The sequence below is a fragment of the Eptatretus burgeri genome, chromosome 5 (genome assembly GCF_056783735.1).
Source record: "Eptatretus burgeri isolate ZD-2024b chromosome 5, Ebu_testis_v1, whole genome shotgun sequence".
Taxonomy (NCBI): Eukaryota; Metazoa; Chordata; class Myxini; order Myxiniformes; family Myxinidae; genus Eptatretus; species Eptatretus burgeri.
Window position 1 is genome coordinate 892200 of NC_140965.1, and position 22038 is coordinate 914237.

General features: G+C 46.9%; 1 protein-coding gene across 1 annotated transcript in view; it reads left to right on the plus strand.

The window, feature by feature from the left end:
• The first annotated feature begins 2898 nt into the window (after positions 1 to 2898).
• LOC147025684 (exostosin-2-like) overlaps positions 2899 to 22038 on the plus strand; it is a 59674-nt gene continuing 40534 nt past the window's right edge. The window contains exons 1-2 of the mRNA XM_085880357.1: positions 2899 to 3186; positions 9388 to 9948. Coding sequence (XP_085736483.1) covers positions 9404 to 9948 — 545 coding nt within the window. The 5' untranslated portion in view covers positions 2899 to 3186; positions 9388 to 9403. The remainder of the gene's footprint in view (positions 3187 to 9387; positions 9949 to 22038) is intronic.

Consider the following 22038-nt stretch of genomic DNA (forward strand, 5'->3'; position numbering starts at 1 on the left):
TCGGTGGCAGGGGCGGTGTTGCGCCTGGCGCTGGTGCGCGGTTTTGGTGTGGAACAGCTGGTAATGGAGCCGGCTAATTGCCTGGTTCGAGTTGATGGCGGGGAGCCGGAGCAGGTTCGCTGTTCAGCGTCACCCCCACCCCTTGTTTCGCCAAGGTCAGACGTGCCGGGCGCCTGCGGGGCTTGCAGACTCGGGGTGTTTACCTGATTCGGTCCTGTCTGAGGGAGACGAGCCACCTTGTCGACCGGGGGCATTTGATGGTGCCGGGGGAGGTTCGCCTGGAGTATCACCTCGACCTCGCCGGAAGGCGTGCAAGCATGGGCCGCCTGGGGGCGCTTCTGCTGCATGGTTATACTGTGCTCCCAAACTTCCCTCTTTATATCTTTAAAACGGCCATTGTTATTACGGTCTGCAAACACCATTAACTTCGTCGTGCAACTCAGTACTCAAGCACCCAGTCCACTGCATTTGGAATTCAACTCATTCGCACCAACACAGTATATGATGTGATGGGAATAGAAGAGTGAATTATGTGCCAGTTTAAAACAACGGCATTATTGTTACAGGTTGTGCGGATGAAGCACGCTTTCTTTTGGGCCATCTCATCTGGGTTTGATTCTCAGCCCGACCATCACCCCAGGGTTAGATCAAGTGACATGGTACTTGGAGGATTTTACATGGTTGATGTCATTTTGTTCCTCTTTGCTTTTTGTGTCGTAGTATTCTTTGCCAATTATGCTTGTCATTATAATTGTCATTTATTAATCATACTTTTAGGAGGGAGGAGTGTAGTGTATTGGCATAGAGCGTTGAGGGGGCTTGGAGTTGTGATAATAGTCACGTGTCTGCAGTGTATATAGCTGTTCGCGCTCGCTTGAGGTTCGTAGTAGTGTACGTCCGGGAACGCAACAAACAGAGTTACGACAACCCTCACGACTCTCCGTGTCTCACTGCCCCCCGGACATTACAGTTAACATGTATGGAAATTCCACGTGTTCAATGTGGTTTGTTATGGTGGTGTTGGGGAGATTAAGGAGTTGTGGTGGTGTGTGTAGGGGGTGCGGAGGAGTTTAGATTCTGGGAAGGGGGGGAGAGGCTGAGGAGTTTTTTTTTTGTATACCTTGGTCGAGGCTCGTATGAGAGCTAACACACAACTCACAGCAAGGGGGCATGAGACAAGAGGGGTGGGAGTGGGAGGGACAAAACAGTGGGGAACAGACACATTAGGTGAACTGTGGAAGGGAGAGGGATGGGGATGGGACGGGGAACATGGCGAAGAGAAGATGGACATTACAGGGACTTTCAGGAAGGAAAGCAGGGGAATTGAAGGAAGTGGGCTTGGATGGATTACCGGGGTAGAAAAGATCGAGGATTTGGATGGGGGAAGATAAGAGGTGGTGGTGAACAGCTGTTTTGAAAGCCTGGAGGGAAGAATGGGAAAGAATAGAGTGAGGAAGTTTATTCCAAAGGCGGGAAAAAAGAGGAATGAAGGAGTGAAGATGAGCAGTGATTCGTGATTTTGGTAGTTTTACCAGAAGGGGGTTGTTGTCAGACCTTGAGCGCCCTGTGGAAATGTGGTGAGGACAAATCGTAGAGAGAGCAGGGGGGGCAAGGCTGGAGAGGAGACGGTAGAAGACAGAAAGACCACCGACCAACCTGCGGTGATTGAGTGAGAGGCCCAAAGACTCAGCTTCATTGCGGGAGATGCCGATGATCTTAAATGCCCTGGTTTCGACAGCGTGAAGCCGAGAAAGGTGGGAGGCAGGAGCACCAGCCCAGAGGGGAGAGCAGTACTCCATCAGGCTACGGACAAAAGCTTTGTAAGTGGTCAGGAGCTCAAGAGGGCCGAGGAAGGACTTTGCACGACGGAGGATTCCCAGTCGGCGACTGGCTTTTGAGGCGAGGTTGGAAATGTGACTTTCCCAGGAAAGGTCATGGCAGATAGTGAGACCCAGAAGCTTGTAAGAAAAGACTTCTTCCAGAGGATTGTTGAGAAAGTGGATGGGGGGGTTTTCTCAACGGTCTTTCGAAGAGACATAGTGAGAGTGAGAGATAGTCGTGGTTGGGGGCGGGGGGGTGAGTTTAGTCCTGGGGTGGCTGAGGAGTTGTGGTGGGGGGTGAGTTGAGTCCTGGTGTGGCTGAGGAGTTGTGGTGGGGGGTGAGTTTAGTCCTGGGCTGGCTGAGGAGTTGTGGTGGGGGGTGAGTTGAGTCCTGAGGTGGCTGAGTTGTGGTGGGGGGTGAGTTGAGTCCAGGTGTGGCTGAGGAGTTGTGGTTGGGGGGGTGAGTTCAGTCCTGGTGTGGCTGAGGAGTTGTGGTGGTGGGGGGGGGGTGAGTTCAGTCCTGGGGTGGCTGAGGAGTTGTGGTGGTGGGGGGGGGTGAGTTGAGTCCTGGTGTGGCTGAGGAGTTGTGGTGGGTGGAGGAGGGATGGTAATTATTGGATTGAAGGCTTGTCGTTAGGAGGGGGAGGGCTGAGGAGGAGGGGTGGGGGGGAGGGTGTTGATAACATTGGGTTTGTGAGTTTCTCCTTTTATTTATTTATTTTGTTTGTTTTGTTCTGACGTGGCATTTATACCATGGGCTTCCGCTGGTTGTTTCATTTCTGTACATTATTATCGTTCTTTTATAACCTCAAGTCGGTGTGTACACTTGAGGTGTATATATTCAGCTCAATTTGAATTGTTATTCTCGCCTTGCAAAATTGTCGAAATCGTTACAAAAAAAAGAGATAAAGAGCAAGTGGTGTGATGTATCTCGACGTGAGTGTATGTGAAAACGAGTGAAAACGAGTGTCTCGAGTGAAATATATCTCGAGTGAAAACGCGTGTGTAAATTAACAAGACAATGGAAGAGAGGTCGTTTGTAAATGTGAAGTGAACCAGTGACGAATCTGTTGGCAGGAAATCGCGGCTTATACGGCCGGCGGGGTGAAAGTGCGAGGATGGATAATGATCACTTCCGGGTGTGTTTTTCGTTCATGACAACAAAAACAAACCATCAGATCAGGGATGAGATAGAATAATAAATACAGTACAAGTACAGACGTTCAACGATATACACGTGGAGTTGGTGAATGAGGAACGACACGGGCGATCCGATCTGGACACGCGTTGCAGACGTGAAATAGAAGAGATGGAACGAAGAACGAAACGACCAGTCGGCACGTGAAGCGTCCACCTGAGCGTTGAGGTATTTCGTGTGTAATATGAGACAGAGCGGGAAGACCGTCGTCATTTTTACTTAGTCTTTGACAATTGCGGTTTACGGTCGTGTTTGGGGCCATGTGTTTAGCATGTTATACATGTTTGGGACCATGTGTTTAGAATGTAATTCGTTTGGGGCCATGTGTTTAGCATGTAATACGTGTTTGGGGCCATGTGTTTAGCATGTAATTCATGCTTGGGGCCATGTGTTAAGCATGTAATACGTGTTTGGGGCCATGTGTTTAGCTTGTAATACATGTTTGGGGCGGTGTGTTAAGCATGTAATACATGTTTGCGGCCATGTGTTTAACTTGCAATACATGTTTGGGGCCATGTGTTTAGCATGTAATACGTGTTTGGGGCCATGTGTTAAGCATGTAATACGTGTTTGGGGCCATGTGTTTAGCATGTAATTCGTGTTTGGGGCCATGTGTTTAGCATGTAATTCGTGTTTGGGGCCAAGCTGTTTAGCATGTAATACATGTTTGGGGCCATGTGTTTAGCATGTAATACATGTTTGGGGCCATGTGTTTAGCATGTAATACGTGTTTGGGGCCATGTGTTTAGCATGTAATTCGTGTTTGGGGCTATGTGTTTAGCATATAATTCGTGTTTTGGGGCCATGTGTTTAGCATGTAATAAGTGTTTGGGGCCATGTGTTTAGCATGTAATACGTGTTTGGGGCCATGTGTTTAGCATGTAATACATGTTTGGGGCCATGTGTTTAGCATGTAATACGTGTTTGCGGCCATGTGTTAAGCATGTAATACGTGTTTGGGGCCATGTGTTTAGCATGTAATTCGTGTTTGGGGCCATGTGTTTAGCATGTAATTCGTGTTTGGGGCCAAGCTGTTTAGCATGTAATACATGTTTGGGGCCATGTGTTTAGCATGTAATACATGTTTGGGGCCATGTGTTTAGCATGTAATACGTGTTTGGGGCCATGTGTTTAGCATGTAATACATGTTTGGGGCCATGTGTTTAGCATGTAATACATGTTTGGGGCCATGTGTTTAGCATGTAATACGTGTTTGGGGCCATGTGTTTAGCTTGTAATACATGTTTGGGGCCATGTGTTAAGCATGTAATACATGTTTGGGGCCATGTGTTTAGCTTGCAATACATGTTTGGGGCCATGTGTTTAGCATGTAAGAAGTGTTTGGGGCCATGTGTTTAGCATGTAATACGTGTTTGGGGCCATGTGTTTAGCATGTAATTCGTGTTTGGAGCCATGTGTTTAGCATGTAATACATGTTTGGAGCCATGTGTTTAGCTTGTAATACGTGCTTGGGGCTATGTGTTTAGCATATAATTCGTGTTTTGGGGCCATGTGTTTAGCATGTAATAAGTGTTTGGGGCCATGTGTTTAGCATGTAATAAGTGTTTGGGGCCATGTGTTTAGCATGTAATACATGTTTGGGGCCATGTGTTTAGCTTGCAATACATGTTTGGGGCCATGTGTTTAGCATGTAATAAGTGTTTGGGGCCATGTGTTTAGCATGTAATAAGTGTTTGGGGCCATGTGTTTAGCATGTAATAAGTGTTTGGGGCCATGTGTTTAGCATGTAATACGTGTTTGGGGCCATGTGTTTAGCATGTAATTCGTGTTTGGAGCCATGTGTTTAGCATGTAATTCATGTTTGGAGCCATGTGTTTAGCTTGTAATACGTGCTTGGGGCTATGTGTTTAGCATATAATTCGTGTTTTGGGGCCATGTGTTTGGCATGTAATACGTGTTTTGGGGCCATGTGTTTTGCATGTAATACATGTTTGGGGCCATGTGTTTAGCATGTATGGAAATAGGATGGAATGTATGACCTCGCCTTGTCGTTGCCTCCCTTGGTCCTGTTTACGAACCTTTCCCTTCTCACTCGTCCCACACCTCGATCCCCTTTCCCTCCTGTCATAATCCCTTCTCTTTTGTTCATCTCATTTTTCTTTTCCACTTCAGGCTCCCTCTTAGTCTGGAGCAAGGAACTAGAAGGTCACTCGGTAAAGCGCACACTTCCACCACTTAATGCCTGATCCACGAGAACATATCGGGCTCAATACATATTTGAGTTATCGTGATTTTATATATATATATATATATATATATATATATATATATATATATATATATATATATATATATATATATATATATATATATATATATATGTATATATATATATATATATCAGTTTAGCTCTGTCTCTGAGTGATGAAGAATAAGTTAAAAAATTAAATAATTCTCGTATCAAGATCTTCACCAAATTGAATCAGTTCGTCGTGGTCACACACCCAACATGTCCACCAAGTTTCATCCGGATCCATCCACAACTTTTTGAGATATCGTGCTATATATTGGTTTAGCCCTTTTTCTCAATGGTGAAGAATCACGTAAACAATTCCAGTCGTCGGATCCAGATCCGGCCCTTCACCAAAGTCTAATCAGTTCGTCCTTGTCAAACCGAACCTGTCCACAAAATGTCATCCGGATCCATCCACAACTTTTGAGATATCCCGTGCACAAACAAATAAATCAATGAGAAATCACTTATGAAGTGACAACTTGGTAAAAAAGCACAAAGTAGAATGGCACTCGGTGGAGTGCATACCTCTGCCAGGTGGAACAGTTCACATTTTGTATCCCACTGATGGGCTGAATCTGAACCAAAATCCGATCAACTTGTTCTTGTTACCTATTCAACTCATCCACATTGTTTTGTCATAAACTCATCCATAATTTTTTGAGATGCAGTGATATATGTGAAAAAGGAAAGAAATATATATGTTTTGGCCTTTATCTATTAATTTTAGAAATTAGGCATGTGTTGACCTTTTGACCTTATAATTAAAAGCTGGTTGAATTTGGTGACCTGAAATGCAAATGGTCTTCAAATTTCAAGTTAATCTGATTAAAATTGAGGATTTTAAAAATTCGGCCCAAATCGTCCTTTTGGTCTATATTGACCTTCTGGCCTATGGTGACCTCAAAACGTATTAGGTGGTTGAATTCAGCAACCTGATGTGCAAATCCTGTTCAAATTTCAAGTCAATCGGATGAAATTTGAGGATTTTAGAAAATTGGCTCAAATTGGCCGGTTGGCCTATGTTGACCTTTTTGGTCGACCCAATTTTACGAAACTTCAATGTGGGACCGTCACAGGGTCGGTGACATTAATCTCTGAAAATTTCAGAAGTGTCAGTTGGGCAGTTTGGGCTGGAGGCAGGGTGACCCGTATCTTGCCAAAAGGTGACCACGTGTGACTTCTTTAAGGTCACACTGAGGTGAACAGAGCTGCTATCCACCAGGAGCGACTCCTTGAGGAATATCTGCCGATGAGAGATTCCGATGAGAATCGTTATACAGAGTAACCATGAAAAATATGCGTTTGCCTCATAACGTCACCAAATGACGCCATAATGTCTCAAGCTTGACATATCTAGAAAGCACTCATCGAGGTGTTCAATTTGAGGTACTACACGATATGGTTCCTAAAACTTGAAAATTTGACCTTGGCGTCAAATATGTTTGACCTGAGGCGCAAACCATGAAGGTCAAGGCCAATCACCACCAAAAACTAATCGGCTGAGCGCCAGACCATGAACTATATTCCCATGAAGTTTGAAGGCTATCCGATCAAAATTACTCAAAAAAACTAGAACGGGCACTCGTAGAGCGCATACCTTCGCCGCAGCCACTAGTTTGAACATGGCATGAGAGTGAAATGAGGAACTAAAATTCCACTAAATCTGCTCGGGAATTTCGCAAATTTAAAGTCCATGATCCGGATTTTGTGAAAGGATTTTGTTTTTAGAACTATTACGATAATGACTTTTAGGTGATTCGTTGTCCCGAGTGCCGAACTCTGTAGCATGTGGGGTCGGATTCGGTCGAATGTCACTGACCACGCAGACATGACCTGGATCAAGTAGATCATGTTTTCAAATCCGAGCGAGGACAAAAACGTCATTTTAATTGGCGTCTAATTAAACAAGAAAGTAAAACTCCTTTTTCGAAACCATGAGCGAAGCTATGTGCATATCAAACTATACCAAGTCTCCTTAATGAAAATTTGTTGTATTTTACTTAGTAACTAAGTTTGGTAGGGCCCTTATGGCCCTTGTTGCATCAACAGACACACAGTTTAGAGACAGAGATATATTCTAGTTATTACCTTTGTATTAAGTTGTCCACAACACATCTCAATACAAATATGCATTTCGTGACCCCCATGACCTTTGACCCACAACCGCTACCTAGGGTGACAATAGTACTTTACCTTGTGTCATTTCAGAAGATGGGGAATTGAACACTGAACAATTTGGAGTTAATTTGATGTAAATCAGAAACATATTAACCATTTTCATCATGAAAAATGATGTTGACCTTTTTGTGACCTTGACCTTTGATCCGATCGCTTCCAAAATCTAATGGATTTGTCCTTTCATGATGCCAAACAAATCCAAAACAATTAAAGCCTCTCTGCGTTTTGTTTTTTTTTGCGTTAAGTTGTCCACAACGCTTTCCGATGTAAATGTGAATTTGTGTGACCCCCTTGACCTTTGACCCCCAACCGCTGCCTTGGGTGACAAAAGTACGATACCATCTGTCATATTAGAGGATGGGGAATTTAATTTTGGAGTTAATTTGCTGTAAATCAAAACAAAGTTGACAATTTAATCTCGAAAAAACGATTTTGACCTTTTTGTGACCTTGACCTTAACCTTTGATCCGATCGCTCCCAAAATCTAATTGATTTGTCCTCTCATGATGCCAAACACATTCACAAAATTTCATGACAATCTGCGAAGTGGTTTTTTGTGTAATGTTGTCCACAACGCTTCCCAATCAAAAACTCCATTTTGGTGACCCCCTTGACCTCTGACTTCCACAGACTAACTAGAGTTGCAAACACTATACCATACGCTATATCAGTGGATCGGGATTTGAATACTGAACATTTTGGACTTGATCTGATGTAAATCGGAACAAAATTGACACTTTAATCGCAAAAAAAACGATTTTGACCTTTTTGTGACCTTGACCTTGACCTTTGATCTGATTGCTCCCAAAATCTAATTGATTTGTCCTCTTATGATGTCAAACAAGTCCACAAAATTTCATGACAATCTGCTAAGTGGTTTTTGCGTAATGTTGTCCACGACGCTGCCCAATGAAAAATGCTTTGTGGTGACCCCCTTGACCTTTGACCCCCAACCGCTACCTAGGGTAATTATGCCACACTTTCATGTGGCATATCCTAGAATGTAGAATTGAGTTATGAACATTTTGGTGTTGGTTTTATCTCGTTCGGATAAAAATTGACCGCGTTATGACGAAAAAACGATTCTGACCTTTTCGTGACCGTGACCTTGACCTTTAATCCGATTGCTCCCAAAAGCTTCGCCTGGCGTCCTTGAGTAACTGCACATCATCTCTGAAAATTTCATGCAAATCGGTCCAGCAGTTTTTGCGCAATGTTGTCCGCACACATATTTACCAATAAATAAATACACAGGGGTCAATACAATACCTTTGTCAAACGAAGTTTGCGAAGGTAATAAGGGTTTCGTCGACTCCCCTGATTTGCGACAGTGACCTTGACCTTTGACCTTCAAAATTTTATGCGCTGAAAGGGACCTCTATAGGCCTCTGATATGCGAAGTTACAAAAATTTCCAATGATAACTGTGCTCTGCAGAATTTTTTATACGTGATGACAGACAAAAAAAAAAACAAAAAAAAAACATACAAGCTGACTCACATATCTTGCAAAAACTTCGTTTTGGCAAGATAACAAATAAACAGAGGTGATCAACATAATTGTCAATTTTTTTTTTGTTGCAAGTAACAAACAGAGAGGGGTGAAAAGATTACTTCCTACACCTTCGGTGGCGGAGGTAATAATAAGTAGATGCATCTTGTGTTTCTTTGCAAGTATGTACTGCTGTGATAAACCTAATCACTCGTGAACTATCGAAGTTCTAACTGATGGATACAACTGCAGTACGATGGGGGAAGCTCCCCATTGGTGGCACCACTGAACGTGAACGCACGTTGAACACCGATTTCAATGAAGTACCATTTCCACTTGTTGTTGTCATCATTTAAAACTCATCCGTGAGATGAGATGAGAGTCACATTGCAAAAGAGGTGATCGGTTAATTTTGTGTCGTTTCTATCCACCGTGTGTCTGCAGGCCCCCGGTTCAAATTATGGGACCGTCTGGAAAGTCAGCCCGTGGTGCAAGTCTCGTTCCTCGGATGAAGACCCGGCATCGGCTGTGCTACGCTGCTCTCTTCTCCCTACTGCTTCTCGGCCTGCTTTCTTCTGGCCTTCTGCAATTCTGGCCACGTGAAAACGCCGTCGATGTTGGAGATGCTCCGCATGTCACGCGCTCTCCAAGAGATGTCGCGGATTTACCGAGGGTCCAGCTCGCGCTTGAAATGCCGACTCCCGAGCGTGGAGACGTGTCCTGCCGCATGCATACCTGTTTCGATGTGTATCGTTGTGGCCACAATATGCGTCGACGAATTAAGGTGTACGTGTACCCCCCGGCTCACTATGTGGACGCACGTGGCGTAACGGTGGCACATGGATTCTCACGGGAATTTAACGACCTTCTCTCTGCTATATCTGAGAGCGAGTTCTACACGGATCAACCAGCACGGGCGTGCTTGCTTTTACCTTCTGTCGACATGTTGAGTCAACAACACCTGCGGCTGAAAGAGACCGGTCAATTGCTTGCACAGATGCACAGGTGTGCTCGGCAGTCCCGTTCCTTCAACTCGCGTTCTTTCTTTTCTTTTCTTCTTTCGTACTACATTTATTCAATGCATTACCGCACCACCACCACCTTTTAAAATGTTGCACATGAGTAAAAGGTTGGATAGTGTGGAGAAATTAAGGCCTTTTTCAGGTGGATCTGAAAGGTGGACCTATTACATGCTGAGAGAGGGACAGAGACAGAGAGACTCCTCATTTACACCTCATGTGTTTGAGTTGCACTTCAATGGAGGTGCTTTGTGTGTGTGTCTTAGGTTGATATCACGATTTGTGAGTTTTAGAATGGAGCGGGGCCCTCCCAGGTGTGTGTTTGTGTGTGTGTTTTTTTTATTTTTGTGTCTCCACATTCGGATTTCAGAAAGTGGAACAGATTCCTCCTCGGTCTCGAAGTATTCAACTCCATTTCGGTAAGGGGAGGGTCACGACTTATGGAGTAAGTTGTGAAGTTGTGTTGTTCTCCAGGTTTTGTTCCGAGGGCTCTTTTTCAGGATCTTCACTGAGTCCCAGACAGCTTCCAACCGCAGTTCATTTGTATTAATATTCTCAGGGATGGTTTGTAAGTTCTCTTTAAGGTTCTTCTTCATCATCCTGGTGGATCCAATTATCACTGGCACAATTTCGACATTCCATGATCTTTTCACTTCTTTTTTGAGATCTTGGTATTTGGCAATTTTCTTGATTTCTGAGTTTCGGCCAAAATCACTGGGAACTTCTACCTCAATTAGCAATGCCATTTTTTTTCTTTTATATACCTCAGTACTATATCCGGTCGCAATGCTTTGTTTTCTATATTCACGCTCAATAGTATCATCGGGTCGTATGTGAGCATAACTTCCTTGTTCTCAATTATCGCTTTTGTTTCATGTTTCCATGAGTTTTTGGGGACTGTGATGTTGAAGTTTTTGCAGATGTCACAATATTGATTTCTCTACAAGCCCTGTTGTGTCTTTGTGTGAACAGCTGTTCTGACATGAGTTTTTGACATCTTGATTGGAGGTGGTTTGTGCTTTCTGTTTCTACCTTGAAGAACGTACACTTGTCCGATTGACTCGTTCCTGCCGTGTTCTTAAAGCCATTTGTGTGGTGTCCCGGGTCTTGGGCATTTTTAATGATTCGTTCTCCATCCCAGTTGACCTGACCTCTTGTTTGGCATTCCAAAGAGCCTTCTTTGTCTCTGCCCAATCTGTCCAACTTCTTTTTAATTACTATCACATATATATTTTTATATATATATATATATATATATATATATATATATATATATATATATATATATTTTTATATATATATATATATATATATATATATATATTGTGACGTTCACGGGACTTGAACAGTCCCGCCAACGTTGAATGAGCCGAAACGATGGAGGTGGTTTATTTATTTATAACCCAAACATGGCGGTTCTAATCGCTCTACCGCAAACGGGACGAGGAAGGTGGCACGAGTCACTTTTCACTGAGTTGATGATGTTTATTCGTTTTTTATTATTACCAGAAATAACAAGACTCGGCAAGAAGAGGGATCCGGGGCGATTCGACGGGATGGTGTGGGATCGGGCGTGGGGAAAAACACAGACAATTCCAATGAATATACAGTTCTCAATCCCTCTAAGGCGCCAAGCACACACGCACACGCACACACACACACACACACACACACACACACACACACACACACACACACACACACACACACACACACACACACACACACACACACACACACACACAAAACGTAGCTATTTCTGGTGGTCAGGCTGGACTGTGGTGTGGACGCAACTGTCCCTGGACCGGCGTCGGACGAGCTGGCCTTGCTCTCATCAGGGGGGCAGGAGAAACCGTGGTGCTGTCGACCTCCTGGTCTTGGCCCAAGTCCGCTCACAGCCGCCAGGGAACCAGTTCTGGCGCCAAGTTGCGAGCAGGAGAGGGAGGCAGGTCCGCCCGCCGTTCGACCCCGTACTCCGAGTCAGCAGAACCCCAGAGCCAACCAAGGTGAGGCACGAGGCTCAGCAAGGCTCCAAGACACGATCAAGAACACTATCGTGTCAGCACAACAACAAGGACGCTCTCTGCGCAGCAGCCTCTACACCAAAAAACACGATCTTTTGGTTGTAATCTTCTTCCTCTTCCTTTTCGACCCCAAACAGAACCTTTTTATCCTTGGTCCTCGTCACTTCCAATCGAGCCGTTTATTGGCCCACCGCCATCGCCTTCCGCCAATCGTGATCACGGGGCGGAGCCATCCACTGCACTGTCCTGTGACGTCACGGCCAGTCTCCAGGGACTACTAAAAGGGGTTTACGCCGACACCCTTACCCTATCCCGTGTCCCTATCTAATTACGTGACAATTATCATTTCCCCCCTTGAAGAAATGAACATTTACTAGACAACTTATCACCACTGAATTGCTACTTATTACATCGAGATCCTGGTAAACTCGAACAGCATGGCATACCTAATTAAACATCCTAATTACCATTTGAATGCATACCCCCCCCCCCTCAAACGTAACAATATGTATATATACACATCTTCCTGCTCTTTTGTCATTCTCCCAGATGTCAGTGCATATCTGTTGATATTTTGCTTTCTATTTCTTTTTTTGTGAATATAACTGTGTCCTGTGTACAAACTGTATGTGTATATATGTGTATATATGTATATATATGTATATATATATGTATATATATATATATATATATATGTATATATATATATATGTATATATATATATATATATATATATATATATATATATATATTGTTACGGATCTGGAAACCATATGCATCCAAACGTACAGATGTCCCAAAGGTCAGTTATTCCGTTAAGTACATGTGAGACAGGTCCCTTCCTTTTGTCTCGTGGGAGAATCAAAGGTGTGCGTTACGATGTTCTTTTAGGTAGGTTATTACATCCAATGAACCATCCAACAAACCATCTAAGACCATCCAACAAACAAAATTACAATGCCACTGAAGAAGCGCTTCACTCGCCAAACCAGCGACTCGCTGTCCGAGGCAGAATCTCTGGCAGTTCCTTCTCGGCTTCCACAAACTTTGTAACTTATTTTTGATGAGTATGGGCACGTGTGGAGTGGGGGCGGGGTTTTCCCCGGCATGGCCAAAACTCCGCCCAGAAAGGGCGGACCCATGGGAGCCCCATCCAATCAGGGCAGACAGTGACGTCTATTCCACCGAGCCCCCGCCCCATTCGGGGAGGTCCATGAAAGTTACGACGCCATCCTCAGTGGAGGGTTCTGAGGGGGTTCGGTCGTTGGTTCTGAGAAAGCTTCTTGGAGGAGGAACGAGAGTTCTTTTGGAGGAGCAGGTTGGTTCGTGTGCACTCTACATTTTCCTGGGTCCCGTCCGCGACCCTGATCTCCGCCCTGGGACTCCGACTGCCCCGCTCAGTTTCCTCCACTGGCACGATCCCTACACGTGTGACTGTGGGCCGAGTCGCACGACCAATAGCAGGTGCTGTACCGCGGAGCACTCCCTCCCTTCAGCGTGCAGGTACCCACGTGAACTGCGAACCCCAGCTCGTCTCTCCCTCTCTGGCTGCGGGGATCTTTCAATAAATCGTCTGAGTGTGTGGGCCTGTCTTATAAGTAGAACTGTTAAGTGTTTTCTATCATTGTAAATTCTTGCCTGCATATCTGCAATCAGTCTTGTCCTGTGTCTTTTTTTATTTGTGAATAAAACAATTGTAGAAATGTTCCCAGTTCGTTTCCGTCCTTTCCTGCATTGGTCAAGCATGGTTCGGATCTGAGTTTAGGCGGGTTTTTATACCCAATAATCCGTTCATCTTAGCTGGCACGGCTTTGGCAGTTTCCCTGGACTGCACCAGAACCGGAGTTGGTAGTCGGTAGAGTGACCCGGTTCGAGCAAGACGTGCCGAGGGCGTGGTTCCCGGGTAGTCAAAATTGTATAGTTAATCATGTAAATTTGTTCTCAACAAAAAGACCCTACGCTACGCGGTGGAGGTATTGGCATTCCACGGTCGGTTAAGCGACCCGCCGGCTCGCGGAGTTATCCGGAGCGACGGCCTACAATTCCGCAGAGTCCGGTGGGAATCGACGTAACTTTGCTCACCTTGTAGTCGCTCTCGCCACCGGTCTCCGGCCCGCAACAATATATAAAATATGTATAATGTGTGCATATAATGTGAAATGTTTGCATGTATAATGTGTCGGTGTAAAAAAATGTATAATATGTATAATGTTTTATATGTATTATATGTGTGTGTGCATAATATGTGTGTATATAATGTGTCATTTGTGTGTATAATATGTATAATGTGTCATATGTGTATATAATATGTATAATGTGTGTGTTTATAATATGTATAATGTGTGTGTATAATGTGTCATATGTGTGTATATAATGTCATTTGTGTGTATAATATGTATATGTCGTATGTGTGTATATAATATGTATATGTGTGTTTAATATGTTTAATATGTGTGTGTATATAATATGTATAATGTGTGTATGTCATATGTATAATTTGTCATGTGCGTATATAATATGTGTAAAGTGTGTATATTGTTGCGGGCCGGGGTCTGGTAGAGTGAACGACCGCAAGGTGGGGGAATTTATGTCGTTTCCCACCAGACTCACCGGAATTGTAGGCCGTCGCTCACAGATAAATCCGTGACACGGCGGGTCGTTAACCGATCGTGGACGCCAATACCTCAACCGCGTGGCGTAGGGTCCTCCTGTCTAGAACCAAGTTACCTAATTAACCACGCGGTTTCAACTACCAGGGAACCACGCCCTCGGTATGCCTTGCCCGAACCGGATCACTCTACCAACGACCTTTCCGGATCGGATGCAGTCGAGCGGCACTGCCAAGGACGTACCGGCTTGAAGGAACGGATTATCGGGAATAAAAACCCGGCAAAACTTAGATCCGAAACATGCTGGACCAATGCAGGAAAAGATAAAGGCGAGCTGGGAACATTTCTACAATCATTTATTTACAATAGGCGAGGAAAAGCATGTGGCACAGGAAAAAGGGTTTATTGGGTGTGTTATGCAGGGAAGATGAGAGAGGTGTGGTGTGACAATTATGCAAGCAACTTACAAAAGAGGACACAGTGCAGACTTAACGCGAGACTAATAAACGCAACAATTGCAACAATAAAGATCTTACACAGGCTTATCTAACATACAGGCGCCACACACTCAGACACACACTCGGACAAAATAAACCCAATGAAAAGAAAAGGTCTTCTACAGCCAGGCTGGGAGGGAGTTGAGGACACAGTTTAGGGTACCTGAGCGTTCTGGGGAAAGGGATGCTCCGTGGTGCGGCACCCAAAAGGTTGTGTAGTTGGTCCACAGCCGGACGTGTGGAAATGGTGTCCGTGAAGGAGCTCGAAAGGAGAAGAGCGGAGTCCAAGGCGGGAATCAGCAGTAGCAGGACCAGACAGAGGCTTGGTCGAGGTCCTTCGCATCCACCAACTCCGACTTCTCCCTTTCAAAAATCAACCGCTACCTTTCAAATCCAACGACAACCTTCCCTCGTTTCCCACTCAACTCTGAGGATTGTCCCGTGCTTTATAGATCACGGAATTTGGGGTGGAGCCATGGCGAAGCCGACGTCATAGTCCATCCCGATTGGACCGGGCCTTCATGTGGCCCGCCTTTCTGGGCAGGGTATCGGCCAGACACTGGTAAGGCCCGCCCACACCGCCGTGGCTGGGTTTCGGAAGGTGAATGGTGGCGCAGCTACTGTAACCATCCTCGGGATTCTGCCTCAGAAAGCCAGTCTCTGGGTAGGCGCTCGTCACGCTGTGACCAGCGAAACGAGGGTAGCAAGCGAGATGAAGGTATCGTGGTTCAAATAAAAGGGGAAAAAAATATAAGGGGAGAAAATGATGTATTAACCTAAGTAAAAGGCCATCGCAACGCACACCGCGTGTCTTCCCAAAACACACAAGGAAGGGATCTATCTGCACGTATACTAATGGAATAACTGACTTGGGACACCTGTATGTTGTATGCATACGGTTCCGAGAACCATAACAATATAATATGTATATGTGTATGTATAATATGTACAATATCTATAATTTGTCATGTGTTTATATAATATTGTTACGGTTGTGGAAATTCACAGAACACCATATAGGACCTTTAGATCAGTTATGTCGATAAGGCCTAAGTCACATTTGCTCTACGGCGAGGATACAGCGGCCGTACGCCCTCTGAATTGACAGAAACGTGCGGCGGCCGCAGTGTTTCTGCGGTGGCCTCAGGGTGGCCCTACGCCGTTTGGCTATATTTTACAGGTCGTAAGGTCGCCGTGGAATTATAACGCGGAGTTATAACTTTTTTTCATTTCTACGTTCGCCGTAGCAATTCGACAAGCCGGAAAAAAAAATTTAACCCATTCGTTACCGTCCGTCTGGCCGCACGTTCGCCTTCAGGCCCCCCTGCGGTTGCCTTGCGGGCACCTTGCGTCTGCCTTGAAAATTCTATGGCCGCCGCAGGAACGCCCTAAGGTCACCATGCGACATCAAATCAAACCGTACGGCACCCCCACGTTTTCGGTATCCACAATTTCTAAATACGCTGTGTAGCTCCCCGAAAAATAAAAACATACGTGACTGCTACATTGTGTGACCGTGGAAATACTGCGGCCGCCGTATAATTGTTAGTGGCCGTACATTTTGGAGACCCCACGGCCGCCGTGGCAAATGTGACTGAGGCCTAAATATGCCGTGCGGCTCCCCGAAAAATAAAAACATATGTGACTGCTACATTGTGTGACCGTGGAAATACTGCGGCCGCCGTATAATTGCTCGTGGCTGTAAATTTTGGAGACCCCACGGCCGCCATTGTAAATGGGACCTCGGCCGAAGTCTGTGTTCAGATAGATTTCCCCACCGATATCTAAGTAAATTTATTCGTGTAACCGGGCTGTGATCTTTGAGTCAGCCATTATTCTTTTGCTATCTTTATTTTGGACCAACCGCTTCACAACAACCACCTCCACCACCTCCACCACCAACCGCATCTCAACAACCACAGCCACCTTCTCCACAACCGCTTCACAACAACCACCTTAACCACAACCGCCCAACCACACCACCATCACAACCACCTCAACCACAACCACACCACTATCACGACAACCACAAAATGCCAGCCACGCCACCATCACGACAATCACAACCGCCTTCACCGCAACCACAACCGCATTTCCACCTCAGCACATCGTTGCCAGAAGCCTTGCATTCATTAAAGGAAAGCAGACAACGGCCCCCACCCCCCAACGTATAACATCTCCGCTGGCCAACGCAGCAGGAGCCCAACCCTCCAGAAGAATGAAAACGGCCCCGATTCAGCAAGGAAAACGCCCTTGTTCTGGAAGTTTCTCTCGCGCGCTGGGAGGAGAGTGGGGGGGGGGGGAGCGGGACTCCGTGGATAAAGGTCGGAGGCGCTGGAATGCTGGGGAGAATTGAGGGGCTGGAATGCTGAGGAGAGTGTCTGGGAGAGAGAATTGTGGTGGTGGAAGGATTGTGTGGTGCAGGAGAATTGTGGCGCAGAAGAAGAGAAAGAACTGAGGGTGGGACGAGCGAGAGGTCAGAAGCGGGGTCCACCACACGGTCACTTTTCTTCCTTTTATTTCCGGGGTTTTTTGAGTGAAAGTCTGTGGCGCCTTGTCCTTAAGTAAACCTGTTTAAGTAATTGTACATAATAAATAGACCAATGGTTGTAGTTCTTTCTCTCGCTCGTGTCCTGTCCCTTACCCCCATTGCATTAATTGCTTTGATTACATACATACCTGATTGCATACATGACTGCATGACTGCATATATGTCGTTTGTGTAATAATTGTCCTTGTGTGAATGTTCACCCGTTCGTTGCGTCCTTTCCCTCAATTGAACTGCCATAATTAAGTTCGGAATATAGCTGGTTGTTAATAACCGATAAGAGAATCGGATCCGGCGGGGCTTGGCGATATACACCGCTCGGCAAATCGCAAACGTAGCGAGCTGCTTTGCGGCTCGTTTCCAAGCAGGTCCCGTCGAGGTGTAAATCCCCGGCATTTATGTCTGCGCGCATAATTAGGTAAATCGACAATTCGGCGATCGGACCCTGTCACGTGCGGACAGAATAGCTGGCTGATTTTCGGTGTGATTAAAGATACACCCGAAGCTGGATTTCGGCGTTGATCCGAAAGCTGCGACTCGGTTTGCCCGTTCGGTGGGCGAGAGCGGCCGCCATTGGCTAGAAGCGGTCGCCCGCATGCCGACGGGCGGGAAACCACAACAATATGTATATGTCATGTGGTTGTATATAATGTCATATGTGTGAATATAATATGAGTTTTTGTCATCAAATCTTCAACACAACTTTATTATAAGGATATGGTGTCATATTGCTTCCCCATGGACTTCGTGTGAAGCCTGATGTTGGTTTTATAGTTCGGGTGGCAGGCTTGGAACCCAAGGGTCCTGAGTTCAAATCTCGCTTGGCTGTTGAATTAATACCAGGTGGGGTTGACTCAGCCTGTCATCCTTCTGAGGTCAGCGAAATGAGTGCCAGCTTGCTGGTATCCTGTGTCGGAGTGGGGACCCGTCCAGGATTGTGCCCAATAGCCCAGGAGACTGCTTCGGCAGCACCAACGCTCTGTACAGAATATTGTTGCGGATTCGCGCCCGCCGGCGTGCGGACGGCCACGTAACTCGAATCGCGGCACGTCGCCCACCGGACGGACAATCCAGTCGTGACCCTCTCGGACTAACGCCGGGAACTAGTCACGGGTGGACCTTTCGGTCTCACCACGATCGTGCCAATCGGCCCCCGCGTGGGATAGGGTTGCTCGCCAAACTCGACCTACCTCAGTACCCACACGGAGGGTAGACCAGGCGATCGCACCTCGCCGCAGGTCGACTTCGGACACGGGCCACTTTAAGCGACCCGTTCCGTACTATCGGGATAACCGAGCGGTGTTATTCGTCGGCCTCGACGGTTCGATTAATTATCGGGCGTTTTAGCCCACGACCAACCCTTTACGTGAAGCAAGATGGAGATTCAATGAAAGAAAAGACGAAGCGAAGCGGGAAAACAGTTCAACAATAAGCACATTTATTTCGCGATGAACGGAAAGCACACATATACAATTCCACCAAAAGCACATGTATAAGAAGAAGACAATGCAATATTACACAAAAAGCAAATGCAACAATGCAGATCTAACCGACTACCGGGCACACGGCAACACTTATACAATTTTACTTCACAGACGGCGCCGACAACACATATTCCCAAAGCAAAAGAAAAGAGAACCACCCTCCAGGATGAGGGGGTAGGCGGGCCTGGGGCCGAGACCGTGTCGGGCCTACCCGTCTGATGATGAGACGCGGAGCGGCGGTGGTGCCTCAACTCCGCGGGCCTCGCGGACAGTGTCTGGTAGGGGGTGGGAAGGGGCCCCCTTTGTCGCACTATCTCAGCGCGGGGGGAAACAGGAGGGGGTTGCTGATGCTCGGGGGAAGGAGGATATCACCCTGTCTCGGGTCCCGCGGCGAGCGTCTCCTCCTCCACCTCGGTCGCGTTGCTGGCCTCTCCCTGTGCAGCTCCCGGCACCGACGCGAGCACCCCCTCGTCCGCCTTCGCCGCCGTCACCTCTCCACAGCTCCGTCCTCTTCACTCTGACTAGTACCACTTCTTTCCAGCTCCACCGACGACTCTCTTGAACTCCGCACACTTTCCAACTTCGCACAACTCAACTCTCAACTTCCAACTGAACTGACGAACGCAGCCGTTTATATAAGCCCCGTGGCTTCGCTCTTTCACCCTTGACCCTCTGCCTCCGACCCTTCACCTCTCGAACTGGCTCCCCATTGGCCCGAGGAAAAGTGGGCGTGAATGCTTTTTGATCCATGTATTTGCATATAGCGACCGCCCTCCAACGCCCTGGAGGCGGGGCCAAATCGCCCCTCGCTCACCGATTGGATGGAACAAAAGTGGGCGTGAGTCGTTTTTGATCCGTTTTTTTCTTCGGAAAGTCTGTGATGTCTCTGAATACGCTGCTCGGTGCGCGCCCTGCACTAGTCCAGCATCGGCGCCCACGAGTGGCGCGAGAATGACGGTGATGCGATGGTGGCGAGTTGTGACGGTAAAGGTCGTGGTGGTTGTGGTGAAGCGGCGTTGTGGTTGGTGGTTGTTGTTGTGAAGCGGCGTTGTGGTTGGTGGTTGTTGTGTGATGGCTGTTGAGACGTGGTTGGTGGTGGTAGTAATGGCGGCTGGTCCAAAATAAAGATGGTAAAAGAAAAATGGCTATCCTGAAGAGTCGCAGCCCGCATGAATGACATTTATTCCCTCTAGACAACGGGTTTGGGCCTAACTACACAGATACTTACAGAGATATCTCATCTAAGGGACCTGAATGGTGGTTTGTGAATTTCGTCAACCACAACACTACCCCCTCCCCTTTTTACAGACTCCTCCCGAGTCGTCAAATTTTCGTGTGCCATCATGTGTAGTTTTCCCCTAGTACATTTTACCTACGGATCCCTGAGTGCGACATTCATGGTATTCGTGTCCCCAAAATAAATAACCTGAGGGCTGAGTAACTCCCTAAACAAACTCACTCACACGGACGACTTAAATAAAATTGCCGGCGCTAAGACATACATGCCGGGGGCGCACTCATATTTACAGTACATCTTACCTTAACTTACAAATTTTACACTAAACCATGGCCCAGGATCAATGAACTCTGCAAAAGAAAAGCAGTTAGCAGGGAGACAGGCTGCCCGCATGCAGTCTCTGGCTCAAACAATGCAGGTGACAGGGAACGTGGCCGGCTGCTCACACGCAGTCCAAGGCCTTCCCTTTTGAACTGAACGCAGTGAACCACAACGGTGCATGGGCTGCACAAACGTAGTCTCCGTGCCAGCTCAAGTGGCACACGCAATGAACACAACGAATGGATGGGTGAATGGTTTGAACTGAACCCAGTGAACCACAATGGTGCATGGGCTGCACGAATGCAGTCTCCGTGCCAGCTCAAGTGGCACACGCAATGAACACAACGAATGGATGGATGAACACAAACACGGTGCACGGGCCGCCACTGCAGGCCCGTGTTGTAGCTGCCAACAGGGCAGTTCTCGCAGCTTGCAAACTGTTGCCTTGATCCTGGCGCACATGGCAATGAACAGGGGGGGCAAAGCAAAAATTGAACGGGGGCTGGTGAGCAGGGGCAGTGGGCATGGCATGGCAAAGGCAGCAGGCAAACACAGCCCGCAGAAGAAGGCCGCTGCAGGCAAACACAGCCGGCAGATGAACTGGCCGGCACAGGCCTTGAAGAAAAACAGCCAGCCGGCAGATGAAGTGGGCCGGCACAGGCCTTGCAGCACAGCAGCTGCCGATGAAGTGGGCCGGCCTTTGCCTTGCAGCAACGCAGCCAGCAAATGAAGTGGCCGGCACAGGCCTTGAAGCAAAACACGGCCTGCCGATGAAGTTGGCCAGCCTTTGCCGTTCAGTGGAGGTTGGTGGAGGGAGTGCGGTGATGCTGGCCACTTTGAAGGCGGGCTCGGACCTACCCTACGGTCTCCCTCCCAACCTATCGCCTTTGCCTGTCACTGTCCATACCCACTCCCTTAATTTGTCCAAACCCCAATTTAGCCCCAACTTATTTTTTTATTTTTACTTCCTCACTATAAATCGTCCCCTAACCCCCTTTATCGTCTTTGTTCGGCTAACCTATCCTGTCACCTAGCCTACTCCCAACCCCTACGTTCCCTTCCCGGAGGGGAGTAAGGGAGAGCTAACGTCCTGTGTCGAGGCCCAACTCAAGCCTCAGAATGGCCTCCCCAGAGTTCAGCGATCTAACCCAAAGTGGGTACAGCAGCCCACAACGAGAGCGAGGGGATGGATGGTGCGGAGGGGTACACTTCCTAATCTACCCTAACCATTTAACTGTTAAACTACCCCGGGGCTTTCAACCAGCGCCTCTCGCTTAAACTATTGGTTCTAACAACCCAGATTCCCGTCGCCTGTGTTGGTGTCCTCACAATTTCGGGCCTCGCCCCCCAATTTT